General features: G+C 61.7%; 1 protein-coding gene across 11 annotated transcripts; it reads right to left on the bottom strand.

The window, feature by feature from the left end:
- On the bottom strand, nt 1–21,167 carry PHLDB1 (pleckstrin homology like domain family B member 1). Of its 11 annotated transcripts, XM_048328837.1 has the most exons (27): nt 18,893–19,056; nt 18,303–18,609; nt 16,498–16,596; nt 15,936–16,059; nt 15,691–15,861; nt 13,705–13,830; nt 11,272–12,356; nt 10,277–10,519; nt 10,067–10,204; nt 9,814–9,951; nt 7,792–7,920; nt 6,413–6,568; nt 6,197–6,307; nt 5,948–6,037; nt 5,316–5,438; nt 4,409–4,546; nt 3,769–3,915; nt 3,211–3,378; nt 2,771–2,887; nt 2,573–2,666; nt 2,319–2,363; nt 1,623–1,914; nt 1,427–1,517; nt 1,199–1,345; nt 838–1,057; nt 676–761; nt 1–409 (listed from the first exon to the last, which is right to left on the bottom strand). In XM_048328837.1, the coding sequence occupies exons 1-27, from the start codon at nt 18,964–18,966 to the stop codon at nt 269–271; spliced, it is 4,800 nt and encodes a 1,599-aa protein (XP_048184794.1). In that variant the 5' UTR covers nt 18,967–19,056; the 3' UTR covers nt 1–268. The 11 variants fall into 11 exon arrangements, with proteins under 11 accessions (XP_048184794.1, XP_048184798.1, XP_048184805.1 ...); XM_048328841.1 differs by lacking the exons at nt 18,303–18,609; nt 18,893–19,056 and adding an exon at nt 17,831–18,230; XM_048328848.1 differs by lacking the exons at nt 18,303–18,609; nt 18,893–19,056 and adding an exon at nt 21,037–21,167 and having other exon boundaries at nt 10,067–10,519.
- Between the last annotated feature and the right edge of the window lie 24 nt (nt 21,168–21,191).

Genomic DNA, 21,191 nt, shown 5'->3' with positions numbered 1-21,191 from the left:
TCTTTGGCAGCTTTTTACATTTCAGCACTTTGATATTGTTCCAATAAAGTTTGTTTTTAAAAAGTCAACATAAAAAAACTTATTCCCTTGCCCGAACAGGCAACATTCAGTACCGCCCAGCTGGGCCCAATGCAGGTCCACAAACGTGGTGTGCACAGCCTGTGGCGTGAGGCGCAGCAGGGACCATGGTCCCCTCAGGAGCTCCTTGCTGCTTGGGATGCTCAGAAGTCCGTCCAGCTGGTGGATCTGGGGTGCGCAGCATCCCTCCTCAGTTCATGAACTGGGTATAGCCCTCTGCCCCAGTGACAATGACATCCATCCAGATGCGCATGGCCTCGGCTGAGGGTGCCACCATGTAGTAGAGTCGGTCGTGGGTCTTGACACAGAAAGTGAGCGCAGGGTTGGGGCTCTGGAGGGGAGGGTGGAATCAGCACTGGCCCCCTCTGAGCAGCAGCAATCCCTTCCTTGTCCCCCCACAAAACCCAGCAGTGGGGTCCTGCCCTTGGCAGGAAGGAAAGCTGGCACCATTAGGGGCCATGGAGCACTGCAGGAGCATCCCTGGCATGCACTGCCATACTACCTCCTACCTGCGTGACAGAGGACAACGCAGGAGAATGGGGATGCCCATGGCGGGTCCCAGTGGACACGGGAGCAGGGGCAGTGCCTGGCTCTCACCTTTGCAGCACTGCGGAGGTGGTCATAGTAAACCTCTTCAATGGCTTGAAAGTAGATAACACCCTTCAGCTTCGTCTCATGTTTATCTGCCCAAGAGAGGGAACCGTTGTCGACTGTGGGCGATGGCGTGGGGAGGGGACGTGAGGCAGCATAGGGACTCACCCACGTAGTATGAGAGGGTGCGCTTCATGCGGTCAAAGACAAACCAACGCTTCTTCCAAGATTTGATCTTCCCGCCCATTTTGACCAGGTAGCCCTTGCACATCTTCTCTGTCAGGATGACGTGGTAGCAGGTGTCAATGTTGTGGCCTGACGACTCGATGTGCAGCCGCAGGTTGAAATCCTCCTTGCGGATGGGGAGGTATCGTGTCAGGGGACGAGCCTGGAAAAGCAACACAGCCCTGCAAAGCCCACCAATGGTGACAAGACCCACGTCCCCCCACTGCGAGCTGGGACATCAGTAGCAAGCTGCGTGTGCCTCACTGTCCAGGCTGGGAGAGGGGGATGGCAGCCTGCCTCACACCTGTGAGAAGTGCTTCTCCCGCAGTTTGACCTCCTTCTCCACCAGCTTCTGCCGGCGCACAGTCTCGTCCTGCAGTCGGCGTTCGAGCTGCTCCCGGCGCCAGCGCTCATCCTCCAGCGCCTGTTGACGCAGCTCCATTTCCCTCTCCTGCCAGCACACGCAGGCGTTCAGCCCCAAGGACTGGGGACCTGCTTGCCGTCCAGCCGTGGTGCTGGTGCCCCCACTCACCCGGGATTCCATCAACCGCGACTTCTCCTCGTGTGCCTCCTTCAGCATCTTCTCCATCTCCTCAATCTTCCCTGTCTCCATCCCGCTGGCACTGCAAGACAGCCGCAGCTGCTGCCCCAGCAGGAAGGACCTTGAGCCAGCAGCACACCAGCAGAGCAGGCTGTCCTCTGGCCAGACGAGCTGGCCCCAGGGTTACCTGGAGATGTTGTCAGGGGAGCATGCAGAGTTGTTGCCGAGGGAGATGCTGGTCTCCATGCTGTCTGAGCTCTCCAGGCTGAGTGTGTCGTATGCGTGGTCCAGCTCCTCAGCCCGGGGCCCGGCACCATGGGGCCGGTGGTGGTGGAGGATGGAGTGGTGCACGAGCCGGGGGAAGGCAGTGGGGAAGGGAGGCTGCCCATGCAGGGCTTCCCACTGGGACTGTGCCTCAGCAGCTGCTTTCTGCTTCAGCTCTGCAAGCCTCCGTTTCTGCTCCTCAATCACCTGCTGACCTGTGCCATGGGAAGGTGACAACGTCAAGTTAAATGTGCCACATTCAGAGCTGCATCGATGGTGGACGAGGCGGGGTGGCACAGGCAGAAGACACTATAGGCACTGCTGGAGCCACGAAGGCATGGTAGGGGCAGAGGTGGGAGCTGCTGTCACAGCTCTCTGGCAGGCACAGCAATCTGTCTGGGCAGGAGCAGGGGGGCACATGCGCCAGGCTGGTAGGAACAGGCTGAGCAAAGCATTAGCAGGTTAGGGATGCACAGGGCTGTCCCTAAGCAGATGTCAATATGCACCTGGGGTCCTGGACCGGTCATGCCCCTCTTATATATGGCAGAAGGTGCCAGCAAACAGCCATGCTGCTGCCTCTGGGCTGCCTTAGGCAGTCCAAGTCACCCCACATCTCTACCTGGTGGATCGCCTGGCTGCAAGGGCTCTGCTGGGAGCAGCTCAGCTGGAGACAGGCCGTCAGGTGGAGGGGTCAGGAGGAAAGAGAGGGGGGAAAAGCAAGAGACCATGAGAGAGGCACTGCATCCTGCCAGAGCACTGCTGCTGCTGCCACCCTCAGCCAGGCTCCCTTCTCCATTGCCCAAGTGGCAGCGGGGATAGTGTCTCCCGAAGTCCCACCACCCCATACAGCCAGGACGCAGAGCCAGAGCTCACCCTTCTGCTGCAGGGCCAGCTGGCGCTTGGTCTCGATGTCCTGCAGCGTGGCCACCAGGTTGCGGGACAGGCTGCCCGCCGGGCTTGGGGGGCCCTGGGCAGGACAGCAGTTGGTCAGCCGCAAGGATGGGGATGGGGGCTGGCACCAGGCATGTGTGAGCCATGGCCAGGGTGCCTGGGTCCCCCTGGCAGCCATACCTTGGGTGAGGGGCTACACTCCAGCATGGAGAGGTTGAGCTGTGAGGACGAGGGGGTCCCACTCTTCATCCGAGGGGTGAGGACACCAGCACCACCCTCTGTTTTTGCGCGGTAGACCTGAGCACAGAGACGCAGATGTGAGAGATACGTGGGGGAACTGCACCCTGGACAGATGGCTCGTCTGTCAGCAGGGCTGAGCCCTGCTCACCCTCCCCAGATCCTGCTCTGTGTTGGTGCCATCCTGGCAGAGATGCAGGCAAGAGAAAGCAGAGATTGCCTGCCCTAGGCCACAGGTCTGCTCTGCCTTTGCCTGCCGTGGCAGACAGGGCCCCAGCAGCACTCACGGTACAGGGTCCACAGGAATATTCCCACACTGCCCCACTTTTGCCGCAACCAGCGGCCCCAAAGCCTGAACCTCGGCAGCAGGTAGTCAGGATTACCTGGAGAGCCTTGTGAGAGGAGTGAGCTTTAGCTGGAAGTGGAGGAGGGGAAGAAGAAGGAGAGACAGAGGAAGAGGAGGTCTCAAAGCCAGCCATAACCTCCTGGTACCACTTCTCTAAATCAAGAGCCGGGAGACACACAGGGCCTCCCAACAGCTGCTGCTCCATCTGGAGAGAGAGGCTGCATGAGAAAGGATGAAGGACAAATGCAGAAAGAGGGACAGATGCACAGAGAAGAGGCTGGAGCATCCCTGGCTGTGCCTGCACCATTCCCCCAGAACTTAACGTGCAGACCCCTGGGTATCCTGCGCACTCCCTGGCTAAGTCCCAGCAGCTGTAGGAGCCATTTGCTGTTCACGAGGACATGAGAACTGATCAAGCACAGAGACCCCCTGCCCTGGGGGCAGTGGAGCGCCAGGCAGGACAGCCACGGGTGTGCGGACTGTCAAGAGCCCAAGCTGCTGCTCAGCTCCATCTGCAGCTCAGCCCTTCCCGTGCATCTCCATCACCTCCCAGGGAGAGTGCAAGGGGCCAAAGGGGGGGAAACAGGGCACCAACCTCTGCAGAGACGAAGGGAGAAGGGAGAGATGGAAGAGGAGGAGCACTGCCTGAGGATGAAGGAGCCGGAGGGGTACAGCCCAGCAGGGAAGCAGCAGGGGTGTGGAGGCTGCCCAGGATACCCGAGAGTTGCTCAATGGTCACATACTGGGCAGAGAGAAGCAGATTAAACCAGAAGAAGAGCAAGGGCAAGCAGGCACAGAGGAACGAGCAGGCAGCTCCAACCCCCAAAGGAGGGTTCATTGTCCTGGGAGGAAAAGCAGTTGGTGCTGCAGCCACCCTGGTGCTGGGCACTGGGTCAGGTCCCTGCCTACTCTGCATCCTCCTTGCTTGGGACAAGCAGCCAGGACTGCATCCAACAGACAAAAAGGCTGCCCTCCCACTGCTGGGCACCCAGTCTGCTCCCGAACTCTGCCACTACATCCAGAGCAGGCAAGAACTGCACCCCAGCAAGGAGACTGGGCAGCTTGAGCCTTTGCTCCCCACTCAGCTGCAGCCAGACAAGTGTCCTGACCCCAGAGAGATGTGGGCTCCAAGCACCAAGGCACACAGGGAGGCCGCGCGTCCGCAGCTTCCTCACTGCCTGGGATGCAGCGGGCAACCCGAGGGAGCAAACTTGAGCATGCTCTGGGGCAGGTACCTCATCGGCTGTGGGAGGTACAGCAAGCAAGAAAGAGCGCTGAGTGGCAGCGGGGGCAGCAGCAGAAGCTTTAGTGTCCAGGCTGGGGCCATGTGCATTACTGCAGAACCTGAAAACGTCAGACAGCCTCATGTACTCCTAGAAATCCACGGCAAGGGAGAAGGAGAAGAGTTAGACCCGTGTGCTGGCATCATGGCACTGACTGCATAGTGGGAACAAACCTCCCTGTGCCTTCATGCCCCAGCACTGTCTCCCCAACCCTGCCCTGCTGCCCATGGTGTCCCCAGTGTGCAGCACCGTGCGGGAAGCATGGTGCTCGAGCTGGGCTGGGTGTGCTGGCACCCATCTTGCCCTAGCCCTCAGCACAGCTTTGCTGAGTGCCTACAAGGGACAGGGATGCCTCAGGGTCTTGTACGGTCACTGGCCACAAGTCCTCCCTAGAGCAGCAGCACTGGATGAGGCACCTCAAGCTGTGCTACCAGCTTAAAATCCACTTCCTTGTCCTTTCTGAACCAAACATGCTAAAGCTGGGGACTTGCTCTTATTTTGGGAAAGCCAGGCTAGCAGGACCCTACAGGATGCTGTCAGGAGGTGCCCAGCCAGATGGCCAGCAGTGGGCTAGGGGGAAGCACAGGGATGCCTGTGCCCCACAGCGCTGCACCGGGATTAAAACAGAGGGCAGCAGCAGCAGCAGCAGGAACTGGGATCCCCTGTGGGCTCAGGAGAGCACCTGGAATCGAGGATTGAGTGTTAATGAGCACAGCCAGAGAGCTATATGATAAGTGCCCCAGCCATGCTGCTGTGGGGCTGTCTTGCTGCCTGGGAGTGACATCAGTACACAAAAGGGGTCTCAGCCAAGGAGGGGTAAGCGAGCAAGCACATGCAGCTAGTCCCTCTAGTTAGTTACCTCTTGTGCCTTGGGGTAGGAGCAGGTGGCAGGAGAAGCTAAGGAGGCAGCTGCTGTTGGCAGGGGGCTCAGGGGCTTAGTTCCCTCCAACAGCTCATAAGTTTCTGAGGTGTGGAGGGTCTCCTGTTGAAGGAGAAAGATCACGTAGGCAAGGTGGGCACAGACAGCAAGGTGGCAGCAGCAGCAGGAGTCCCACTTCAGTCAGGCATGAGGGGAGTCTGCCATCCTGTGCCTCTTCCCAGCAGCAGGTCAGGCAGCACCACAGCCCCTGAGGGCATCATGGTTCTGGCTCCCCATTCAGAGCCACAAGCAGGGTAACGGGCAACTCACTTCCACCTAGAAGTCCCCTGTACCAGCACCAAGACACCCCCATGCTTGCTCTCCAGCAAGGATGGGAGCCCAGGCAGTGCTGTCCTATGTGCTGCTCTGTTGCATTTCCTTCCCTCCCTCCCAACCTCTGGAGCCCACAGAGAGACTTTGAGCAGCTGGAAGCACCTGGCTCTGGTCAGAAGGTACTTGGGAACATAGAAACTGCTGCAGAGCAAAGCTAGTGGTGCACAAGGCTCGTCCTCACTCGCGACAGCAGCTTAGGAAAGCAGCTCTACGCACCATAGCCCCCTCGACCCACTTACCTCTCGGAGAGCCGAGGACATTCTGGGGAAGCTCCTGCCACCTGTGACGAGCTGATATCGCCTCTCCAGAGACACGAGCTTCTCCTTCTCCTGTGCATGGGGTGACAGATCAGAGGCAGCTGATGGTTACTGGCGCCCCATGGCCGGTCACCCCCCAGGCTCACCCTGCCTGCCAGCAACCTGGAAAGAGCTGGAATGATCTTGTCCCCTGCCTCGAGCACCCTCAGGAGCACACAATCATGGCATTACCTTCTGCAGGAGCTGCAGGATGCTGCTCCGCTCCCTGGCCAGGCGCTCGGCCTCCTGGGCACTCTGAAGCCGAATCTGGGCAGCCTGGGCATCCAGGGCAGCCACTCTCTCCTGAGGAGCAGGCAGTAGAGATGAGGTGGCTGTTGATGAGCCATGGGATGCTGCCTGGCCATGCCAGGCCCAGCCACACTGGACCTACTGCCCCTCCACCCTTACCTTCCTGCGGGCAATGCTACGGTGGCACTCAGCCCGGCTCTGCAGGAGCTGCTGGCCTCGTGCCTCGTGCTCCTCTTCGAGGTGGCTCTCCCGCTCCAGCTGCTGGAACTCCAGATCCTCAAACAGCTTGGCCTCCGTCTCCAGTGCCTCTGCCTCCTTTGAACACACAAGAGCACCATGAGTGGATCAGTCCCACTGGATGGGCACCTCTGCATCCTGCAGGCAGGTCTCCCCCAGCAAAACCTCCTGCCATGTCTCCACATCCTACTGGTGCTGGCCAGGAACAAGAGCTGGTGGCCAAGCCTGTCCCCTGTGCCTGGTGTGGGCAGGCAGGCAGTTTTGCCTTCTGCTGGGCACCAGAAACATGAGAGATACTGACAGGAGTGTCTGCTGTCAGAAGAAGGCAATGGAGGCACCCAGAATTGGCCAGAACAGAGCAGTCACCCCCATGAGATGAGTTTGCCACAGCCAGGGGCTTTGCCAGCCCTTGGAGACCAGCTGCCCCTGCTGAACCACATATGGGCTAAAGCCGTGCCCTGACAGATAGCAAAACACCATGTGCCAGCATAACCACCAACATGCAACACTGTGCCACCAAGCCTACAGGTGGCAAAGCCCCCACAGACGAGCCCCATGCTGGACAAACTCCTGTGTGCCCTTCCAGCCTTCAGGCACCGACAGCACGTGGCAGCCCTCAGCTCCGGGCCTGCTGGTGCCACCCTGGCCGCCATTGCACCATGCACCCCACGGAGATGTGTTTCATCCTGCTCTGTGAGCCGGGCAGCCAGTGCTCTTGTGGCACAGTGCTGATGTGGTGGCTCCTGAGGGCTCCCACACACAGACACTGCTCCATTGCCCCCCTGCCCACTATACACCAGAGCCTCCTCCAGCATGTGGGTGCCTGGCTGGAGCAGGCTGTGGCAATGTGGGTTTATTTGGGGAGGCACCAGCCATGGGCTGGGGAAAGTCAACCACTTCCAGAAAACACCGGATAATAGGAAAAAGTGCTGAGGACTAGTAGTAACATAGATCAACATCACTGTGTAAATAAACGTTCTCAGGAAAGAGCTGGAGGCAGGCAGATGAGGATGCAGCAGCCCCCAAGACTCCCCAGCCTTTGCAGGGCAGGGTCCATGCTCGTGCCCTGCCCGGTCCCGAGGAGCTCTGCCGAGCCGGTCCCGAGGAGCTCTGCCGAGCCGGTCCCGCGCCCCGGGCCCGGGCGAGCGGCAAGCTTACCAGGACGATGGTGCCCGGTGCCAGCCGCCTCCAGCCCGGGTGCGACGCTCCCAGTGCGGCCCCGGCTGGCAGGGAAGAGCTGGCCTAAGCTGGAGCGGAGGGAGGTGGGCCATGGTCCGGGAGGGGTGGGGGGAGACACTGACCCTTCGCATCTGCTCCCGCAATTGCTCCCGCATTGACTCGGGGCACTTATCAAGGTGGCTCTTCGACTCATGGTAAAGTGCCCGGAGTTGCTCTAGCTCCTTCCTTTCAGCATCAACCTTTGCCCTTTCCTGAATCAGGGGAGAACAAGACAAAACAAAAAAAAAAGAAAAAGAAAAAGGAAAAAAAAAAAGAAAGAAGAGAGAAAACACACATCTCAAATGGGCGCCATGCAGAAGCTGTGAGTTAGAGAGGAGCTCAGCTGGAGACAGAGGGGGCTCAGGAGAAGGAGCATCATGGCAGCTACAGGGGGATCGAGAGATCAAGAGACACAAGGAGCTGGGGCCAGGCAGTGTTAGAGCGGTTACAGCCAAACCTTGACCTCAGCTTTGTGTTTCCAAAAACAAACTTGCAGGCAGCAGAAAGATCAATGCTGACAGCATGGTTAATGTCATCCCAATCCTGCACACAGCTGCATCACATGCACCCTCTGAATAACCACTAGCTGGCTTTGTTAACTGCTACTCAGGATACTGCCAGTTAGGAACGGAATGAACTGGCCCTGAGTGCAGCCTGAGGGCATGGACCACCCTCATCCATCAGAAGGAGAGGGTTGCCCACAGGGCAGCAGTGAAAACAGGAGGCTGTGGTCCAGCAAGATCTACTCAGGCTATGCTGAGTCAGCAGCAGAGTAGACACTTGCTCCTGGGCCTGGGATGAGGGGCCTGGCCACAGGAGCAGTAAAATGGGGCCAGCAACACTGGACAGGCATAGGGGAACCACCTCCTGCAGGTCTGGCAGTACCATACAGGGGCTTGGCATTGAGAAATGCTTGCTGCAAGGAATCCTGTGCTCCACACAGATGGGACATCATGAAAAGGGCTATGAGGGGACATGCTGGCAGGGAGGCAAGGCTGGCACAGGCAGGTGCCCGAGGAGAGGAGCTGTGCATTGCCTGGGGGCTCCTGAACATGCAGAGTTATCAGAGGTGATGGCAGAGTTCAGAGCAGGCACTGTTAGTGCGAGTAGTGCAGGTGGGTTAGGAAAGTGGGCGGTTAGGTCAGCAGAGAGGTTGGGAGAGGGCTTTCCCTGGCTCTACATTAGGCTGTCCCTGGCTACAGAAGATGCCTACAAAGGGCTGGAAGACCAAAACCAGAACAAAACAGCCAAATGCTGCAGGAGCACCTCTGGCAGGCACCAATGGCTGCTCTGCCTGGCCACAGGCACCCCAACAGCCCCGGCACCCACAGCCATGGGGCTGGCCAGACCCCGAGGGACGCTGGTGCCACATCATGGTGGCACAGAGCTGCTGGTGGGACCCCGGCATAGGCTGCAGAGGGACAATGACTTCAGGCAGCAGGCAACCGAATCCCAGCATCTCTTCTGCCACAGAGCAGCTTGTCCAAGGCCATGCCACATTGCCTGCAAGGCTGTGGGATAACCAGCAACCAGCAGCTGGGATAAATGTGCCACACACGCAGCATCATGGGTGCCTTCAAGCAGTAACTGCACCACAGACAACATCATGGGAAAGGGGACCAGGACCCCCTCCTAAAGCCACCAAGTTAAACAGTGGTTTCCCAGCCACCTCCATCAAGCTGAACGCTACAGCAACAGCTGCCATCACACACGAAGGTGCAGCAGAGTGAGGTGACTTGCTGCAAGACACAGTTCCCTAGCAAGGGCAGGTAATGGGGAGTGCCAAGGCCTCTGCTTTGGCACTGCCCACCACAGGCAGCAGCCATCCGGAAAGCCTCACACCAGTCTCGCTGCCAGAGCAACAGGCAGCAGCCAAAATGCTTCCTGAGCATTGGCCCTGCTCTCCTCCAGCAGGGCTGTTTGACCAACCCCAGGCAGACAGACAGATCCTCCCACAACGCACACCACAGGGGCTGCTCCCAAAAGCCTCTGTGGAGCCCAGGGTCTGGAGAACATGTCCGCATGGGAATGCTGCAGCACTGGCTGTGAGTGCCAGGGAGGGTATGGTACAGCTGGTGACAACAGGAACCTGTGACTGGGCTCACCTTGTCCCGCTCCTTGCGGATGCTGGCGTCCAGGCTGGAGAGCTTCTCCTGCAGCTGCTGCACTGCTTCCTGCTCCTGCCGCAGCCGCAACACCTCTGATTCCCGCTCACCCTGCAGCAGTGCCCGCTCCATCTCTGCCTGGACAGGCAAAGCAATATCAGGATGGCTGCTCCAGCTGGATCTAGCTCATACCCTTAGCATTCAGTGCTGACTGGTGAGGGCAGCAAGCAGCAAGTGTCCCCTGACCCCTAACCTCTCGTGACGTCTCCTGCAGCTGCTGCTCCAGCTCCTTGACACGGCCCTTCAGCTGGTCCAGGCGTCCGAGGACGCTGGCGCGCTCCTCCTCCAGCCGCTGCGCCTCCTTGGCCCGGGGGCCCGTCAGCTTCTCGTGCTGTGGAGAGGGCCAATTGGCATGGCACAGCACAGCACGGCATGGTACAGAATGGCACAGCTGGCCCCTCACCTCGTGGTGGGTACTCTCAGTGCTGCTGCACTCCTCCTTCAGGTTCTCCTCATCCGACCTCTCCAGGATCTCCCTCTGCTGCAGCTCTTCGACAGCATGGCCCAGAGCCATGGCACCCCTGGGCACCCACCGGCCAGCATCTGTGTCACCAGCCAGGAGCCTGTGCACGTCACCTGGCTCAGTGCCATCTGTCTTGGTGTACTCAGCACAGAGGTTCAGGATGGTCTCCAGGCGCTGCCGCTCCTGTGGGGAAGAATGGTCAGCAAGGTACCCATCCAGCACATGCTGTGGCAGGAGCAGACGGAACCCCGTGACAATGGTGGCCACCAGAATACGGGCCCGCACGCTGGGATGGGCAGCCAACATTACAAAGTGCAATGCAGCCAGCTCGACCCCACACCAGAACCAGGCACTCGATGTGCTGGGATCTTGAGACAGACTAATTACAGGCAGCAGTGGCTGCCGAGTGCCTCCGCTATTTCCAGGCAGTGACTCATGCTGCCTGCACCAGGCGTGAGTCAGAGCTGAGCAAACAGGGCCCTGGCGGCTCGGCCTGCAGGACTGGCAGAGACACCGCAAACCTCACCCAGGCAGATGCCATCTCCATAAAAACTCCATCAGCCCTAAACCGATGTCCACAATGTCCACAGAGCCATGGCACCACCACCAGCAGATGGGCCCTGGCAGGGATGGACAAGATATGGGGAGTTTTGCAAAGGCAGGGCCACCACCGTTTTAGCCAGCAGCCCTGGGGCCATGCTGGCCCCAGGCAGCTTCCACAGGCTGCTGTAACTTGGGGGCTTTGTATTCCTGGAGAGCTGCTGAGCACCGATGGCTGCTCCTGGCCATAATACCCCTGGATAAGCCAGCAGCCTGGCAGCTGTGGCAAATCCCCAAAAGGAAAAGGCCGGGTTTTAAAGCAGCAAATGACAAAAGGTATTTGCAACGGGGGTGTCCCACACTCAAATGTGTCCCCTCCCAGCCCCAAGGCTCACCAGGCGCTCCATCTCCTGCTCCCGAACCCGCTCCTGCCGCTGCCGCCGATGGTACTCCAGCAGTTCGTCCTCATTGTCACTGATCTCAGTGATGCTATTCTTGCGCTCCCGTGATCCTGCTGGCAGCCGTGGGTTCCCCAAAGGCTTCCTGGGGGTGCGGGGGCTCTGCTGGGGCGAGGGCACAGCTGGGGAGCCCAGCCCATATGTTGGGCTCAGGCAACTACTGAAACTGGGACGGCGTGCGGGGCTCTCTGCCAGCAGTGGGGGTGAGGGGCCCCCAGCACCTTTCGACTCCTCTGGGCCCTTGAGCCTGGCACGAGGACTGCCAGGCACTTCCCTGCCCAGCCGGGGCTGTGGGGAGGGGGTGTCAGGGGCTGCCCGAGGGCTGGCAGCCCGGCGTGACAAGGAGGGGCTCAGGGGAGGCAGCTCCCGCATGCTCTCAATGTTCCTCCGGGCCACCCGTGGGCTCTCGGGTGGCTGCAACCGGGCCTCTGGGACTGCCCTGCTGGTGGGCTGCCGGCTGGGTGCCAGAGAGTCCCGTGGCTCCCGGAAGGGACTGGGGGGCCGCTCCTGCAGGGCCACCCGTGGCCGCGGCGCCACCCTGGGTGTTAGCCAAGGGCTGCCCCCACGGTGGTCCCCGAGCCTCTCAGCTGGCCAAGGCTCACTGGAACCCCCACCAGGCAGAGTGGGTGGCTGCACAGTGTGGTTGTAACTGGAGGAGCGAAGTGGGACGAGGGGGGGCACGGCTGGGCCCTGCTCTTGGCTGCTGAGTGAGGGGCTGGTGTAGCTGCCGCTGCTGGCCGGGGAGGAGAGGGGAGAGAAGTTCTCATAGCTGGAGCCCCCTGAGGCGGCCCCAGGGCTGGGTGGAGGGGACAGGAGGCAGCGCCCACCCCCATTCACCACAGGGGAGAGGGGGGATCGGCTGCAGGCAGGTGGCTTCTGGATGCCAGGGGATGCCGACTCCTCCAGCACCAGCGAGTCCATGATGTCCTGCAGATCCTTCTCGATGGAGCTGACAAGGGAGCTGTGGCTGTGACACCCACGTTCTGACAGCTGGTGGCCACCATTCACCTGGGCCTCGGATTCTGCAGGGAAACACAGGAGCAGGCATCAGTGCGGCGTGACTGCGCCGCAGCCCCTGCCTGGGCTGGGTCCTACAGGGCAGCCTGGCACCATTCTTCCACGCAGCCTTGTAGAGTCAGAGCTGGATTGCAGCCTCTCTTCACTGCACCCCGAGCTGCCTGCACCCCGCTGCCACCCGTTCCCACTCGGGCTGCCAGGCCAGGGAGGAGGCCGGAATCCTGCTAGCCCCATCACCCAGGAGACAGAAACCTGAGAGTATGGCCCAGCCGCCATCCCTGCATCACAGACCCCAGCTCCACTCCCTGGAAAGCAGCTGCTCGCACCCACCACTTGCCCCCTGCACTCTCTGGCTTCCCAGCAAGGCGTCAGAGATGCAATAGCCAAAAGCTGCTGACCTGCAGCGCGTCCGGACCCACCACGTTGCCTGCAGCCCCCCTGCACCCTGGCCAGGGTGCCCCTGCCTGGGCTGCCCCGTCCTCCCTGCGTAGCACCGATGTGCCTGTCACTCAGGGAACGAGCGAATCGCAGCAGGCGCGGAGCCCAGCCAGGACAGCGTGCCACCCAGGCTGCGTCACCCCCTGGCACCCAGCAGCTCCCCCATGGCAGCTGGCACTGCCTTCATGCCTGGAAAGATGCGCCGCAGCCCTGTCCATGTGATCCCACCCAGTCCCGTGTGGCAGTGACCACGCAGGGCCCACACGGGATGCTGCATGGTTGCATGATGCTCCTTGGGCACAGCACCTCCCCGCGTCCCTCCTCACGCCCCCCAGCTGCAGGCATGCTGCCTTCCCAACACACACGTGGCACGGGAAGGCTGCCAAGCACCTCTCCCCGTGCCAGGGAGTGCTGGTTGGGGCAGGGAGAAGGGCTACCAGCCCAGGCATCAGTGCTGGAGATTTGGACATCCCCGGGAACTGGGCACAGTACTGGCACCTGGCCCATTGCTCCACGGACAGGCAGACACAGCAAGATAAGCTCATGAGATGAAGGACAGGAGCTCGGGAAATGGCCTTCACAGCCCCAGCACATAAACACCCTCTTTCAGGCAGCCAGGGGGGCTCCGACGGGCGATGGCTCTGCCATGGCCAGGCTCGCCAGAAGTGAAAGCCACACCTCAGTGCGCCCACAGTCACCCTCTTTGAGGTGATATCAATCATTAACAAATGCCAGTGCAGCTGCCATACCATGCTGAGCTGATGGATGGCACACCTGCAGCCAGGTGTGAGCCTCACTCCTGAATACAACAGGACAGGGCTGTGAGAGCACTGGGCACTGCGAAGGCTGATGGCATGGGTCAGGGAGCACCTCAGCATCTGCCCTGCCCCACCTGCGACAAGGGGGGACACCTACTTGCTGGTAGCCCATAGACAGCTGCTGGGCTTCTGCCCCCCGCTGGGATCATGCTCTTAATCCACTTGGCCTCAGCAGGGTGGTTGAAGCGGAGGAAGGTGGCCTGGCCCAGGCAGATGGTGCACCCTTGGGAGAGAGGAGAGAGAGATCAGCTACTAGCCAGCAACATCAGAGTGGTGCCGGAGAGCGCAGGGAAGCAGTCGGGCATTGCTGGCCCTGAGATGCACCCTCGGGAGGGGAGCGGGCTCCTGCTGTCAGCAGAGGCTTAGGGGGAGGCTGAAATCCAGGTCACTCCCCGGCAGCTGCCGGCAGCGCATCTCAGGCGCAGGCACAGCTGGGGTCCCCGCCAGGGGCCGCGGGGAGTTGGCGGCGCTCCAGGGCTTGCGTGGCTGCCAGCTGCAGACAAGACAGCTCCTGTCCCTGCTTGAAAAGCGTCTCTTCTTGGCCCAAAGCAGCAGCCCGCTTGGGGCAAGGCTGCCAAGCAGCCCTGAGGGGTAAGGCACCTCAGAAAGGGGAGCAGAGCCCTGGGCCGCCCGCTGTCCGTTCACCTGCTGCCCGTGGTGCTGGGGAGGCATGTGCTGGCAGCGTGGAGCATCAGGCGGCTAGAGGGCGGGGTGCTGCCGACACACCCCACGTTGAAGCGCCTGCCAGGGCCCTGGGGAGAGGCTCGCTCCGTACCAACAGCCGCTGCTGAAAATCCCTCGCCGGAGGGGACGTGTGTTTTGGAGCACTCGTCAGCCCAGCTCGCAGCAAGGTGAGCGAGAGGCAGTACAGATTAACTGCCACTGCCGTCGCGGGGGCCTGGTTCCCCTGTCTGAGCGCCAGGGTGGAACGCAGTCCTGCTCGCCCCGGCTGAACGAGGGCAATCCTGCTTCCAGGGGGCAATGCCGCCGCCCAGCCCGGCAACTGCTGCCCCGGAGAGATGCATCACTGCCCCGTGCCGGCACCAGTGGAGCCACAGGTCGCCCGGCAAAGCGAGTAACCAACCAACAAACTGCACCCAGAGTGTCGGCCTGACAGCCCCGCAAGTTCATCCCGCTGTAGCCTTGCACAGATGCTGTCCCTGCTCTGTCGTGTCCCTGCCTGCCCCCGCGGGCAGGAGGATGAGCAGCTCGGCTGACCCCTGCCTGCACCCCGCAGCCTACCATGGCCCTCAGTGCCTACTGTGGTACCAGCGGGACCTGGCAGGACTCCGCGGACCGTCGCGCCCGGAGCCTTCTCCGGCGGCCACGTGGCTCCCATTGTCCCCCGCGGAGACGCCCGCAGCAGCGCCCACGCGGGTGGGTCCCCCCTCCCGGGAGGGACGGGGCCAGCGCGGGGGGGCTGCAGCGCCACCGCCTGCGAGGGGCACCGTGGCTTTGTGACCCAAGGAGGAAGGGGAGCGAACCTCCCGCCCGGCGCGGACACGCGTGGCCCGCAGCCCCGCACTCACCTCGCCACCGCCGCCGCCGCCGCCGCCGCCGCCGCCCGGGCAGCGCCGCACCGCCCCCGGGGAGGGGCCGGAGGCCGGGCCTCACCCGCCCCGCCCGAGGGTCCTCCCCGGGAAGCGAGACAGGGGCTGTGGCGGGGCGGGGATCGCGTGGGAAGGGCCTGAGGCTTTGTCCACGCTCCCTAAAGCGGCCATGGTGGGGCCGGCCGGGTCCAAGCCCTGTAGCCATGCAGGCAGACCGGCAGTGTCCCGGCAGCCATCCGTCGGGAGGACACCCGAGATGTTTTCCTCTGTCATCTCCCTTCCCAAAGTCGGCTCAGCATCTCTGCTGTTCCTCAAAGCCCGCCTGGGTCTCTCCATTCCCACCTCACTTGATACACGCGGCAAAGCCAGCTCTCAAAACTGTGCCAGGACCTGACAGGTTCCCACCACAAAGCACAGAGGCCAGGAGTATGCCAGCTGGGCTATGCAGTTACAGGATGGGTCCGCAAACACCCCCACACTCAACGGCACAACTCCACGGGCAAAGGCTCCGGTGAACCACAGCCTGTTCCTACCTTGGGTGAGGTGCATGGGCCGCTGGAGTGGCACACCGTCGATGGCACAGGCGTTGCCACAGGGATGCAGGGTGAGTGTCCCTCGCACGTTCTCGATGTAGCAGTGCTGGGGCGCCAGCCCGGGGCCCTGCAGGACGATGTCTGTCGCAGCCGTGCCAATGGTGGTCCTCCCTGCCAGCAGAGAGGGCGTCTCAGTGTCTCTGTCACCAGCGTGCCCGTGGAGATCGAGATCCCCTGGCACTCACCTTCCTCCAGGGGCAGGAGTGTGATGGCAGTGCTGAGCCGGCCGCTGCCCAGGCTCACCAAATGCGGCTTCTCTGTCTGCACTTTAAGCCCCTTGCCCGTGTCGATCAGGTCCAGGGGGCTGTTCTGTAGGAGGAGAGGGAGGGATGCTCACAGCTCCTGCAGCTGCAGCCCACTCCCCTGCACTGTCCACCTGGCTGGGCTGCTCCAAAATGGCCACATAGCCAGGGTCAATGCCCAGGCACAGCCACACGCCAGCAGGACTGTCCAGCAGCAAGACGCAGGAGAGGAGGGCTCTCCTGCCTGTGCTGCCTATCCCGGCAAGCAGAGATGAGCTGCCACGGGAGCTGGAGATCCCTGGGGCTTGGGCTGCATCTAAGAAGATCCAAGCTGCCAGCCGCTTAGCTCAATGGGCTTTGCTGACGATCCCGTAATAGGATTTGCTGAGACTGAGGAGAGGCTGGAGTGCAGCGCCAGTGCCGGTGGTAGGGCTGGCTGCAGAGGACTCCCAGCCAGATTCCCCTGTTCCCACAGAGAAGAGGTCCTGTGATCCTGCATGCTCACCTGGATGACAGTCTGGACTCTGTGGATTGGGCTGGTGGGGGTCCTGCCAGATGCCTCCATGGTGCCTTCTTGGAGACGTTGGATGGTACTGGACACGGGCTGCCAGCAGAAACAGAGAACGGCAGTACAAGTGACCACACTGGGCATGGCCTTTATGCATTTTCCCTGCATATCCCGGACAGCAGTCTGAGCACAAACCCTACCCATTCCAAACTAGCATTTGCCACCAAGAGGATTACCATCCTGTGCTCCTGTCTTCATCACACCAGCAGCTGCCTGAAGCCAGTGAGCATCCCTGCCTGCCGAGGCATGCATCCTACCTAGGCACACATCCCCATCCATCCAGGGAGACCCATGCATGTGCCAGGCATCAGGACAAGACACAGTCCCAGAAGGAAAACGACACATGGGCTCAGTTTTGGAGACGTGGTGTTGGAAATACATGCTTTAAACGCCAAGAGCTGTGGGCAGCCAGACCCCAATGTCTGCCAGTGGAAAAAGACACACAAGCACAGGTTCTGCCTGTCCCCAGCAACACCTGCCTGCCATGCATGGCACACCTGGGCACCCCTGTGCATGCCACCAGTGCCCAACTCTGGCACCCAGGCACACGCCTCTGCTTCCACGCAGCCCAGCAACAGCTCATGGTGCACAAGTCCGGCTGAGTGCTCCGTATCCCTGCCCATGTGGCCCACAGGCCTGCGGGACGGCAGGCAGGGCCACCACCCATGGAGCAGCCATGCTGCCACACATTCTCTGCGTGAGTGGGAGGCAACTTGAGGAGGAACAATTTCCGTCACCCGGCGCTCACGCCGTGTCGGATGCTCCGGGGATCTAAATTTGCCGTCTGCTGCTCCCCACGTCCCTCCCTTCCGCCCTGGACTAGCTGACTGGGGCTTAACCCTTCCCGGGCAGTGTAGATAGGAAGTACTCCATCCCCGTTAGGGGACGCCGGTCCCGGGGCCGCCAGGAGGAGCCCCCGGCTCGGCTCCCGCCAGCATCGCCCACTGTCCCGCCAGCCCCCGGAGGGACCCCCCCGCTCGGCCAGCACTGGGCTCAGCTGCGGGGGCGAGTGAACGGCTATTACACACTGTGGAAAAAATGAAACGCTGGAAAACACCAGGCGTGGGATCCAGGACTGGGATGAAGCCCAGGCGTCTCCTGCAACACCAGGACTGGCCGCCCCACAGCAAGGGCTCCGTGGGGACCACAGCCACACCACGTGGGATGGGGACAGCTCAGATGGAGCAGGGGGAGCGCAGAGATAAGGTACCCCGAGAGTAGTTCACAAGCGCTCACCGGCTGCCGAGGCAGGATCCCTGCTCTCCCTTACCTGCCACCTGGTCCTGGTGCCGAGCGGGACCCTCCGCGGCAGGGTGCCCATGTTCCCCAGGCACTGGGGTGCTGCGCTTCCCAGCATCTGGAGACCCCGCAGCCCAGCCGAGCCCCTGCCCCTCACACCCACATACCGTCACACTGTTCAGGAAGGAGGAAAAGCCAGGAGGGGACAGGCTGCTACATAGGAAGGGAGCGGGGCCAGAGTGGGATCTTGCGCCGGTGTTAACCCCTTCCCAGCATGGCTGTACTGGTGAGACCTAGTGAGAACCATGGGGGACCCGCATCCCGGCCACTTGGGGGATTGTCTCCGATTCTGCCCCCCTCCTGCTGCCCAAACTCTCCACCCAACACCCCCCACTCCACAGGCAGCCCTGCCTGCCCATGAGCTGGAGGGTGACCCTGGCATCCCTTGGCTTCCCGATGCCCCCAGTCCCACCGCAGCATTGCTCTCCAACAGAGCCCCTCACCTGGCTCCTCAACACACAGGGAACGCCTGCCGCCACCCCAGCCCGTCCTGCCGGGGATGCAGCCCCTCTCCAGCCGGCTCTGCTGTAGGAATGCGGGGCGGGAGCGCGGCCGCCCCAGCCGGCGCCCCACTGCTCGGGCGGACAAGGCGGCCTTTCTTCTCCCGCCGCCGCCTGCAGAACGCGCCGCTTGTTCCCGCCGTGGGAAGCGGTGAAGGCAGCAAATGCCAAGGGGTCGGGCTCAGTTACCACCAAACAGCCCACGGTCCTCGTGCATCCCGCGCAGGGCTGCCTACTCAGCCCCGGCCTCCTGGAAGACAAAAGCCCCTTTCTCCACCTGGTACAGCCAAAAGCCTCACCTGGGAGGACGCCCAGCCCCACCGCTGCAGGGGCCCTGCTAATGCAGTGCAGGCTGCACAGAGACATGCTGCCCTACCGTGCTCCCGGGGAGCCCCTGCATCCCACTGCCCACAGGCTGCAATCTGCCTGCCTGCCCCAAGCCCACTTGGGCAGGGGTGCTCTGGGGGTCCACTCCTGCCTGGTCTGCTGTTGCTCACCAAGACCCACCCGCGGCACGGCACATCCTGACTCACCCCACATCAGGTACCAGCAGACCCCAGAGCTGCACTGTGCGCCACTGGCCAGGACACGGCCAGGGCATGGGCATTCAGCCCGTGCTCGTGAAGGAGCACAGCCTGGCAGGCCCTGCCATGCAGTGTCAGCCAGGCTGGGATGAAGCAACAGCATGTCAGAGGCAGGCGCATGGCACCCCCTTGCATGGTCTCTCATCCCCACTTTTGGCTGGCTGGATGAGTCATGGGAGGAAGCCTGAGTGGCCGAGCTAATGGGTGCACGCTGTGGAGCATCGCAGCCTCCAGCCAACTTGGCTGCCTGTTTGCTCCCCATCTGCTAATGTACTTAGGGTGCGCTCACCCCTTCCCACACCCTCTGCCCTGGTAAACAACCGGCCCTTCCGCCGGCAGCTGGGAAGGGGGAGCCTGTCTCCTGCACAAAGCCAGAGGCGGGCGAGGAGCCTGCTCCTGGCCGCTTCCTCCCGGCCTGGGGCTGACAACTGAGCGGGGGTGGGGGGAGACCCAGCCAGTCCCACCCCACCCAGTCGAGGGATGGTGGGGGCTGCATTGCTGTTGCTGCGACAACGCCATGATCCTGGCAATAACACCACCATAAATCAGCCACCGGACAGCCCCGGCGGGAGCCGAGGAATCCTGGCCACACCCGCTGATTTCATCGCTCCCCCGCAAAGTGCTCCCGCACCACCGCGGCACAGCTGTGCTCCGGCCGAGGGCCTGCCGGCATCACGCCTCAGGGTCTCCACAGACTGGGGGATGCTCACCATGTGCTCAGGTCGGGGAGGGCGTGCAGCCCCGCCTACAGCACCCAGCACTCCCAGAGGCGAGCCAGCTCCAAGGGCCGGTGAGCCATACAGAGACCCAAACACTGCTGCAGCTCAAGCACTGACCCCAGCATTAGCACGTGCCTCCGGACACCACAGCACAGACACAAGCTCCAGACCCCTCACAAGACTGCACAATGGAGAGCTGCTCCTCAAAATGCTCTCATATCAAAAAGACAATTTCTCACCTGCAGGCCAGAGGCTCGGCTCAGCAAGGAGCATCTGCAACCTCCTGCTAATGACATCTTGGGGACCATGACGCAGGATGGGTTTGGTGGGTCTTGAATCGAATCCCTGGCACAAACCCATCACCCAGCCCTTTGTTTGCTGGGAGAGGGGTGGGATGAACCTCACCTCTCCAAATCAGGCATTGATCACTCCCCTCTTTCTGGCTGCCAGCAAGGACCCCTTGCCATGTAATCCTGTGGTTCCATCCCCCTGCACGGCACCCTGCCCCTGCTGCCCCACATGTACCAACATATGGCAGCACACAGCAAACCCAAATGTACGAGGAGTTACGAAAAAGTACCCGGCCGTGCTGCCTTGCTACTGCCTGTGGTGCTCAGCCAGAGGACCTGCCCCCTGCAGCCTCTGCCTAGTGCTCAGAGCGGGCTGGGGGCTTGCAGGGCAGCTGGAGGAGTGGGAGAGACAGTGGCCCTTCAGCACAGCAGCTGGACCTTCTGGGACTGCCAGATTCCTCTGGCTTTCTGACAGCAGCTGAAGGGGCTGTGGCAGGAGCGTGGCAGGAAGCTGGAGTAAATAAAGTCCAGCCATAGAGCAGGGTCCAGCCGTGGAGCAGGATCCAGCCAGGCCAGTACCGTTCCCAGGCTCCCCAAGAGGTGTTGGACACAGCAGGGGTGGCCTTGGGCCAAGCACCGTCTTCTCCTGTGACTGCCCACGAGCTGCAGCAGGATTTGGGGACAGAAGAACCTTCTCTGGCTGCCTTACCACACCAAGCTGCTCTCAGAGCTCCCACACCAGCAAACGCACCACTGACGTGGACAACCGGATCTGGTCCCACCCACACACCACCAAAACATTCTGCAATGATTGGTTTTATGGGTGACCGTGTTTTTCCTACTTCCCTGTCTGCAGCTCCTTCCTTGCACCCCTCCTAGGGCGCCCCATACCTGGCCCCAACACGGGCCAAGTCAGCTGAGCTCCTTTCTCTTGCCCCCACCATGTCCCAACGCTGCCCCTGAAGCACTGGGGGTGTCCTTGCTCTACAAGACACACTGACCTCAGCCTCACAGGCTCCCCAAGGGCCGTGGTCACCTGAGGCACAAATGGGGGGTGTCCCACCCCACGCCAGCGGCTGCTCACCTTCACTTCCCTGGTCCCTTCCCGCTCTCTGCCGCCGCTCCGCTGTCCACCACTGCCGGCCTCGGCGTGTCCCCGCCCCAGCCGGTGTCGACACGTCCCGCCCCCGCATGGCCAGGGCTGACCCGTCCCGGCTCCGGAAGGATCTCACGACCCCC

The sequence above is a fragment of the Corvus hawaiiensis genome, chromosome 25 (assembly GCF_020740725.1).
Source record: "Corvus hawaiiensis isolate bCorHaw1 chromosome 25, bCorHaw1.pri.cur, whole genome shotgun sequence".
Classification (NCBI taxonomy): Eukaryota; Metazoa; Chordata; class Aves; order Passeriformes; family Corvidae; genus Corvus; species Corvus hawaiiensis.
Note: the sequence above shows the minus strand (reverse complement) of the source record. Positions and strands in the feature narration are given on the sequence as shown.

Bases quoted from the DNA above. Each gene is read 5' to 3' on its own strand.
- PHLDB1 (XM_048328837.1), bottom strand. From the start codon at position 18,966: ATGCCCATGCCCTGGCCGTGTCCTGGCCAGTGGCGCACAGTGCAGCTC. The intron at 18,610-18,892 runs GTGAGTCAGGAT...TTTGTCTTCCAG, and splicing joins CTGCTGGTACCTGATGTGGG to GAGGCCGGGGCTGAGTAGGC. The intron at 13,831-15,690 runs GTAGGAACAGGC...CTCTCTCCCAAG, and splicing joins GCCCATGCACCTCACCCAAG to GGTGCACCATCTGCCTGGGC.